This window comes from Vitis riparia, chromosome 16 (genome assembly GCF_004353265.1).
Source record: "Vitis riparia cultivar Riparia Gloire de Montpellier isolate 1030 chromosome 16, EGFV_Vit.rip_1.0, whole genome shotgun sequence".
NCBI lineage: Eukaryota > Viridiplantae > Streptophyta > Magnoliopsida > Vitales > Vitaceae > Vitis > Vitis riparia.
The window spans coordinates 10,740,810-10,750,507 of record NC_048446.1 but is presented as its reverse complement, the minus strand read 5'-3'; the positions used below and the strand labels follow the sequence as shown (position 1 = coordinate 10,750,507).

The following is a 9,698-nucleotide window of genomic DNA, read 5'->3' as shown; positions in this document are numbered from 1 at the left end:
GATCACAAGAGTTATGGAAGGAAAAAAACAAATGCTAAAGCATTCATTTGAAGCTTCAAATAGCCAATGAGGAGATAAAAGCTTAAATTTAGTTGATGTTTGATACATGTTGCTTGTTTTTTTCCTTTTTAAAATATAGAAAATTATAATTTTGAAAGTATTTTTAAAAACATAAAGTAAAGCTTTGAAGGAATCATTTATAAAGGTGCAGGGCATTCGAGGAAGACTTTGAAGGAATCATCGGGAGCACATGGCATGTTTTAACTTTTAAAGGCTGTGGACCCAAACTGCATGACAACTTGGCATGATACCCCTCAGTCCTAATCAAAGAGAGGGTGGTGGTGGTAGGGCCCAGTTTGAATTATTGAACCCATACCATTTTCTAAATTTACAAAGATGATTTCTGAACATCTCATTTATCTTGTTTAGCATTGCAGTGAGCAGTCATCAACAACTTCAACACCATGGCTGAATCGTTTTTGTTTAGCATCGCAGACAACGTTCTGGGGAAGATAGGCTCTGTCACTCTCCAAGAAATTGGCTTAGCATGGGGCGTCAAGACTGAACTGCAAAAGCTGGAAGCCACCTTAACCGCTATCAAATCCATCCTCCTGGATGCTGAGGAGAAGCAGTGGAAGGATCGACAGCTACGTGATTGGTTGGGAAAGCTCAAACATGTGTGCTATGATGTGGAAGATGTGCTCGATGAATTTCGGTACCAAGCTTTGCAGCGCCAAGTGGTGAGTCATGGCAGCCTTAAAACAAAGGTACTTGGCTTCTTTTCATCTTCAAATCCGCTTCCATTTAGCTTTAAAATGGGCCATAGAATCAAGGAGGTGAGGGAGAGGTTGGATGGCATTGCAGCAGATAGGGCTCAATTCAATCTACAGACTTGTATGGAGAGGGCTCCTATGGTGTACAGGGAGACCCACTCATTTGTGCATGCTTCCGATGTTATCGGAAGAGATAAGGATAAAGAAAAAGTTTTAGAGCTTTTGATGAATTCAAGTGATGATGATGAGCGTATTTCAGTCATTCCCATAGTTGGTCTTGGAGGTCTTGGAAAGACTACTCTTGCTAAACTAGTGTATAATGATCCGTGGGTAGTTGGGCATTTTAAGAAAAGAATATGGGTTTGTGTCTCCGATGACTTTGATATGAAAAAGGTGATTATAGATATTATTAATTCAATCAAAACTACTGTGGAAGGGGGAGTGGTACTGGTTTGTTAAAGTATAATGAATTGAATCTGGAGCAATCACAAACTGTTCTTCGTACTACTCTAGGAAATGAAAATTTTTTTCTCGTCTTGGATGATATGTGGAATGAGGATCGCCAAAAATGGATTGAACTCAAAACTTTGTTAATGAATGGTGCAAAGGGCAATAAAATTGTTGTAACAACGCGGGGTCATCCGGTGGCTTCGATCATGGGCACTGTTCAAGCATATATTTTAGAGGGTCTTCCCCATGACGATTGTCTGTCTGTGTTTCTAAAATGGGCATTTGATGAAGGGCAAGAGAAACAACATCCAAACTTTGTAAAAATTGGGGACGACATTGTAAAGAAGTGTAATGGAGTTCCTTTGGCGGCAAGGACTTTGGGGAGCCTACTTTTCTCAAAATTTGAGCCAAGGGATTGGCTATATGTGAGAGATAATGACATATGGAAATTAGAACAAAAGGAAGGTGATATTTTACCTGCTTTAAGGTTGAGTTATGAACAATTGCCCTCTTACTTAAAATGTTGCTTTGCATACTGCTCAAATTTTCCCAAGGATCGTGTGCTTACTAATGAACAATTGGTTGACATGTGGAGCGCACAAGGGCTCATTGAATCATCCAAAAAGAAGCAAGAGTTGGACGACATCGGAAACAGATATATTAAAGAAATGTTATCGAGATCCTTCTTTCAAGACTTTGAAGATCGTCATTATTATTTTACATTTAAAATGCATGATCTGATGCATGATCTTGCATCATTCATATCACAAACTGAGTGCACTGTCATAGATTGTGTAAGCCAAACTGTCTCTAGAATGGTTCGCCATGTGTCATTTAGTTATGATTTGGATGAGAAAGAAATCTTAAGAGTTGTTGGTGAGCTTAACGACATTCGTACAATTTATTTCCCCTTTGTATGGGAGACATCACGTGGTGAACCATTTCTTAAAGCTTGCATCTCAAAGTTCAAATGCATTAAGACGCTAGATTTATCGGGTTCAAACTTTGACACATTGCCAAATTCTATCAGTAATCTAAAGCATCTCAGACTTCTCAACCTCATGTGGAATAAGAAGATAAAGAAACTTCCAAATTCAGTATGCAAGTTGTTTCATCTGCAAACGTTGTTGCTTCAAGGATGTGAGGGATTCGAGAATCTGCCCAAGGAGTTTGGGAACCTCATCAGTTTGAGGCAATTAGGGATCACCATGAAACAAAGGGCTTTGATAGGGATAGGACGCCTGGAATCTCTTTGTATTTTAAGGATTTTCAAATGTGAAAATCTAGAATTTCTGCTTCAAGGGACGCAAAGCCTCACTGCCCTTCGGTCATTGGTTATTGACGGTTGTAGGAGTTTGCAGATTTTGGCACCTAGCATGAAACAACTGCCCTCGTTAGAGCGTCTCGTGATTTTTGATTGCGAAAGGCTTAATTCACTGGATGGAAATGGGGAAGACCACGTTCCAAGGCTCGGGAATCTACGAGTTTTGTTGCTTGGAAAATTACCAAAGTTGGAGGCATTGCCAGAGTGGATGCGCAACCTCACATCCCTTGACAGACTTGTGATTGAAGAATGCCCTCAATTGGCTTAAAGATGCAAGAAAACGACAGGGGAAGATTGGCATAAAATCTCTCATGTCTCAAAGATATATATTGATGGCATCAAAACACCAGAAAATTAAGCAAGGTATAAAAATCTCTCATGCACAACCTTTAACTAATTAATATATCTTAATTATTTATAGTGTCCTGACAATTCCCTAATTCCTGTTTCAGGAGATCCACTCAGAGTGATGATGAAGCCTAACATGGATTTGCGCAAGACACATTCTTTTTTCCTTTTCTTCTTTTTGCCTTTCAAGTAAAAGCAGTTTATTCATTTATGTAATTTCATCAATTGGGGGAGTGTTATTGAACAAAAGTCTGGAATCTATTTATTTTCCCTAAATATAAAGGTTAAGCCACTTCTCTTCAATATTTTACTTGGTATCATTTTGTTTTGAATTGATGGAAGTGGACTTGTGCAGCCCAAAGAAACGAGGTGATTGATTTTTTATTTTCTTTTCTACTTAAGGTGGTTTTGAAAGCCCAAGACTTGGCTTCATTGTTCCACAGTCATGACCTCAAAAGGCATAAATAAAAGCTTCATCTCTGCATATTGTCGGTTTGATTTGATTACATAAACAATCAACTCATCATAAACTATGGAACAGATCGAGATAGGTTGGGATTGTATTGGTGTTCCATTTAATACCTGTAACTTTGGGCGCAATGTCTCTACGGCCACTGTTGATTTTTGGTTCATTCCTGCACCTTGCTGTTCAGGGGAAGGGGAGAAAAGGTATTTGAGATCAAGTTCAAGAAATGGGCAACTATCTATCCCTATGTTTATTATATTCAGTCCTAGATTCAAGTTTACGATAATCACTAGCAAATCTTTTGAGGTAAAGGGGAACTTTGCTCTGAATTATATGAAGATTGATGTCTATCCAAATCAAAAAAGAAGAATTTGTTTTAGTTTTTTTTGGGGCAAATACCTTGCATAATGCCCAGTCTGCTGAATCAAAGAAGGCACGTTCATTATCCTGCAAAGTGAACTGATAGTCAATTTTTAAAATTTTTAAAATATGGTTAATGTAGAAAATATAAAAAAATAATTAAAAATAAGAGAAAAATATAAATGAAAGGATAATATAAATTTAAAATAAAAAATGAAAATTAAACTATAAGATAAAAACAAAAAGATAAAAAATATTTGGATGAAAAATCCTAAATTTTTTATCATTGCTTATAATAGGAGCAAAAAGATTCAATATCTTTAAAAATGAAAAACAAAAAAACATTATTGCTTTTTATTTGACATAAAATAGAAATATAGATTGGAAAAAAAAAAAAAAAAAGTTAGAAATAAGTAATACTTAATAGGGAATAGAAAAGAAAAAAAAACACAAAAAAATTGAAATTCACACTCACTTGTACTATGTAAGGGTTAAGGGTATTTTAGGGATTAATGAAGGACAATATCCTTCATCTTAATTTTCATATTTTGTTTGGGTTTTGGGCTTAAATATGCATATTTTTTTTTTTTTTATAATATTGTCTATTTTTACAAGACTTTATGAAATTTGTATGTGCAATGGATTCAAAAGAATCCTTAGATTTCATTTTGTGCCAATGTTTATAAGTCCATTTTTAACATTAAAAAAATTAAAATTTTAGTTTACAATTGTAATTTTAAAAGAAAATTTGAAAATATTAAATTATGATAGTAGAGTAGCAGTTGATTGAGGGTTTTTTTCTAAGGTATTTTGTTTTATTAAAAGGCATACTTTTTCACCAAATATTAAAGTTATATTTGATTCACAAAATATTAAAGAAAGAAAAAATTATTAAAAAAATAGTTTTTATATTTAATTTCATTATAAAAATATATAAAAAAATAAAATATAATTAAAATCAATTAAAAATTTATTTATATTTAAATTATTTAATCTCTATATAATAAAAATAATAATTTATTAACTTCAAACTTTTTTTTTTTTCATTTTCTTCATCCTATTTTTTTTTTCCTCCATTTCCTTTCACTTATATTTTTCCTCAAAATTTAATTTCCCACGACCAAACCTAGCCTAAGGGTGGGCAGCATGTAAGCAGACAAAATGAGAAGTGAGTGAAAATGAGAGGTTGCAACCTTTTATTGTCTGTGTATGCCGACAAAGTCTACACAAATTTAAAGTCTCGAGCTAATGGAAAAATTGATATACCCATTGCTTTCATTTTCATTAAGCAATCCGTTATTACTCACCTACTCTACCTGTAAGCTTTTATTTTCTTTAAGCAATCAGTTATTACTCACCAACTCTGCTATGTATTTTTAATTGTGGTATTTTTTTCAAAACTCCCTGCTATGTATCATATTTATAACTATCAAAAGTTAAAAAAGAAAAGCACTCATTAGCCATTACCTCGTGGTAATTCAGTCTAAATTCTAAAATTTAAATTACTTCAAAATTGGATGCTTTTAATTGATTTTTCATAAATTATCATAAATTTAATGATTTTTTATGGGTATCCATTTCTAAAGAAAATATTCTTTTCCTTCTTCCAAAATATAAAATTCTTAATCTAATACTACAATTTAGAGTTAGAAGCAGTTCGGTCTACGTCTTTCAGGGCCTTTGCAGTGCAATGCGCCTAAATTTAGTGGGGTGTAATACCTCATTGAGGAAGGGAGCAATGGTACTTATTCTGGTTGCTCAACAGTCAGCCACAAAAGATTGCACAATAATTTTTAAATCCTTTGAGACTTTTTTTTTTTTGGGTAATGCTTAGGTTCCAAAAAATATTTTTTTCATGGTTATTTTATGAAAAAAAATATATATAATTAAAATTAATTATAACTTTATTTATTTTTAAATTATTTAATTTTTATATCAAAAGGTTAAAATAAATAAAATAAATTTAAAATAACATATAAAAATAATTTATTCATTTAATTTTTTTTTTCTTTTTTTTCTTTCTAATTTTCTTATCCTATACACGTGCGTTTTCTGTAAAGCACATTCAATAATGATGTTTATGATTCAAAATTTTAAAAACAGGTCTGGAAATCAGTTATAAGTAAGTGAAATTATTGAAAGATTTTTTTGCACATTCGAAGTGATTTCTGCCTCTTTAGTAGCTGTGGTGCTTTTGGATCTAATTATGTCACCAATCAACTATTGGAAAATTTAAATAAAATTAGATGAGTGAAATTTGAATATAAAGTGTTAAAACACAAGTTGGAGGTTTTTTTCTCTAGTCCAGAGACCTTTGCAATTAATTGAGTGGAAAATTAAAAAAATTATATGATTCAACCTTGATTGTCTTAATTAAGCATATGGGAATTGAACATAGAAAACTAGTGTGGACCCCGCATTTCGCACGATGTGTTCCCACTTGATGGTGAAACTCGCTTTTTATTTGAGAATGATTTATTTCTTTAGAAAATGAATTGGAGTCGCCACTTATTTTTGTTTTATTTTTAAAGGGAAAACAAAATAAGAAAGAAAAACCCTAAGTGTGACTCCTAAAGGAAAAACAGGTTTGTGAAAAACCGAGTCGGGTCCGGGGGTCAGGATACTTATTGGGAAGGTATGGTAAAAACCGTAGCACCCCTCTAAGTCCCTAAAAACAGGTTTCTACTAAATAAGATGTAGCAAGCATGATAATTGATTGATTAAACATGGATACTGAATAGTAATCAAATGTATGAAAATAAGACACGCATGATAACAAATAAATTAATAAACACTATCGGGTACAAGGCATACCTTAGTCACAAGCTGAGCGCTATCATAAAAGACAAGGTTAGTGCACGAATACAGAATAACCGCGTGCATGGTCACAGAATGAGGCAAACCAATCAAGTATATCAATCAAACAGTCAATGAGAAAATCACATATGTTGGGTCCCACCAAAGCCCAATCGATCTCGCATGAATTAATCTCACAAGTTCCATTAGTCTAGAATTATGAAAATTGTCTTCGTGCTTATTGAGAATCGAGAAGAACAGAAGATTATTTGGAAACAAGAGTGAACTTAAAACTGTTAAAGAGAAAATTGGATTTTCGAAATTTATTTGAAAATTGGAGTCTCAAGGATTGTTTGAAAATTGAAGTTTCGGGAATTAAATTTGAGGATCGGAAACTTGGAGATTAAATTTGAAAGAAACCGGAATTGAAAATTATTTGAGAAGCAGAAACTGTGAAAATTTAATTATATAAATTGGAATCTTTGTAAATCGTTCGAGTTGAAGGTGGAATTCTTTTGAAAATAAACAAATAAAATGCTAATAATACTAATACTAATAATAATAATAATAATAATAATAATAATAATAAAAATAAATAAATCAATCAATCAATAAATGTGAAAACTGGAATTTTGGGGGGTTATTCAGAGATGAAATTTTAAATAAATGAATGGAATAATAATAATAATAGCGTAAGTAATAATGATTAGATAAATAACTGTGAAAATTGGAAATTGAATTTAGAGATTGGAAATTTGAAGAATTATTTAGAAATGAAATTTTAAACAAATGAATAAATAAATAAATAAATAATTAAAGTAATACTGATAACAGGAATAAAAGTGATCAACAGAATACGTGAATGAATAAATAAACGGAATAATGACAATAACAAAAATAATAATGATTAGATAAATAATTGTGAAAACTAGAAATTGAATTCAAGAATTGGAAATTTGAATAATTACTTAGAAATGGAGTTTTAAATAAATGGATAAGTGAATAAATAAATAAACGGAATAATAGTAATAACGAAAATAATAATAATTAAATAAATAATTGTGAAAATTGAAAATTGAGTTTAGAAATTGAAAATTTGAAGAATCATTTGGAGAAAGAATTTTAAATAAATGAATAAGTGAATAAACAAATAAACGGAATGATAGTAATAATGGAAATAATAATGATTGGATAAGTAATTGCGAAAATTGGAATTTCGGAAATTAGAAATTAAATTTGGAGATCAGAATTTTGTGGAATTGTTGAAAAATGGAATTTTATTTTTTTATTTTTTTAAAAAAGGAATGAATAAATAAATAAAATAATAATAATAATAATAATAATAATAATAATAATAATAATAATAATGAAAATAATAATAATTAAATAGACAAATGTGAAAAATAGGATTTTGCTGACTTAAAATTCTAAGGAGGGATAAGCGTATGAAGAATGAAGATTATTGGAAGAACTAAAAATTGGAAAACTATTTGCAAAAAGGGATTAGGGGATTATTTTTAAAATCGAAAGATGGAATTTGGAGAGTGACACGTGGCCCAAAGGTGGCTATGCAAAAGGTGGCCATGCTAAATGATGTCAAAGATAGAGAGAATGAAACCCAAAGATAGAAGGATGCTGGCAGGAACGAGAGCTTTATCCCATCTCCTTTGCTCGTGCCATATGAGAATCCAAACTTCCTTGAAATCACAAGACCCATACCCTCCATCCTTCCTGCTGGTAAACATAGGCAAGACTGCACTTGCTACAATAGTGTCTATCAAAGTGGCTGGCCATGAAGGTACCCACGCAGCACTCAAAATCAAGGCAATCCCTTCTCAACCTTTATGTAGGACCTCAGGCGCTACCAACTCTCCTAAAAGCAATTGTTGTTAGGAAAGGCGCATACCCTAGCCTTATAGTGCATTCACCCAAGCGCCCACGGCGAACACAAAGGGAGTTGATGGACACAACCAACCCTTCGATCTGCCAACAAGTTGATGGACATGGCTAACCCTCTGATTTGCCAACAATCTCCCCCCCCCCCAGCGACACCCTTGGGGTTCGAACCCGTGACCTTGGCTCTAATACCACTTGTAGGATCTCAGGCGCTACCAACTCTCCTAAAAGCAATTGCTGTTAGGAAAGGTGCATACCCTAACCTTATAGTGCATTCACCCAAGCGCCCACGACGAACACAAGGGGAGTTGATGGACACGACCAACCCTCCGATCTACCAACAACATGGGGTTGATTACATAGAGGTTTTTGCGTCGGTGGCAAGGATGGATATAGTTCGAATGATTATTGCACTTACAGCTCAAAGGAATTGGACAATTTACCAACTAGATGTGAAATTAGCCTTTCTTCATGGAGAGCTAAGTGAAGAGGTGTTTGCTGAGCAACCAAGAGGCTATGAGCAAAAGGATAATCCGCACAAGGTGTACAAACTGAAGAAAGCTTTATACGGACTCAAACAAGCTCCTCGAGCTTGGTTTAGTCGTATAGAAGCACACTTTGTGAATGAAGGATTTGAGAGGTGCCACAGTGAGCATACCTTATTCATCAAAACAAGCAAAGGAGGTAAAATTTTAATTTTGATTTTGTATGTTGATGACCTCATTTTTACTGGAAATGATGAATCAATGTTTTATGAGTTTAAGAGCTCTATGATGCGTGAGTTCGATATGACTGATTTGGGAAAGATAAGGTATTTTCTTGGATTTGAAGTGTTGCAGAAGACTGATGGCATTTACATCAGTAAAAAGAAATATGCCTTAGATGTGTTGAAAAGATTTGGGATGGAGGAGAGCAATTCTATCCATAGTCCGATTGTTACAAGTTTTAAAGTCTTCAAAGACGAAAATGGAGTCAAGGTTGATGCAACATTCTTCAAGCAAATGGTAGGGAGTCTCATGTATCTAACAGCAACTCGACCTGACTTAATGTTAGTAGATACATGGGGCAACCAACTGAGCTTCACTTACAGACTGCAAAGAGGGTGTTAAGATATTTGAGAGGCACAACAAATCTTGGGATCTTCTACAAGAAGGGAGGGAATGATAAATTGGTTGTCTTTACTGATAGTGACTATGTCGGTGATTTGGAGGATAGGAAAAGCACATCGGGGTATGTATTCATGTTGAGTTCCGGAGCTATGTCTTGGTCCTTTAGAAAGCAGCCT

At 33.4% G+C, this 9,698-nt stretch overlaps 1 protein-coding gene across 2 annotated transcripts; it reads left to right on the top strand.

The window, feature by feature from the left end:
* Positions 1 to 182: 182 nt before the first annotated feature.
* Positions 183 to 3,166, top strand: LOC117933020 (putative disease resistance protein RGA1). Of its 2 annotated transcripts, XM_034854365.1 has the most exons (3): positions 183 to 344; positions 496 to 767; positions 3,000 to 3,166. In XM_034854365.1, the coding sequence occupies exons 1-3, from the start codon at positions 305 to 307 to the stop codon at positions 3,015 to 3,017; spliced, it is 330 nt and encodes a 109-aa protein (XP_034710256.1). In that variant the 5' UTR covers positions 183 to 304; the 3' UTR covers positions 3,018 to 3,166. The 2 variants fall into 2 exon arrangements, 1 of the variants encoding a protein (XP_034710256.1); XR_004654274.1 differs by lacking the exons at positions 183 to 344; positions 496 to 767 and adding an exon at positions 1,215 to 2,910.
* Positions 3,167 to 9,698: the final 6,532 nt, after the last annotated feature.

Coding starts and splice junctions, on each gene's coding strand:
- LOC117933020 (XM_034854365.1), top strand. CDS start 305: ATGATACCCCTCAGTCCTAATCAAAGAGAGGGTGGTGGTG. Junction 345..495: donor TCAAAGAGAGGGTGGTGGTG/GTAGGGCCCAGT, acceptor TTAGCATCGCAG/ACAACGTTCTGGGGAAGATA.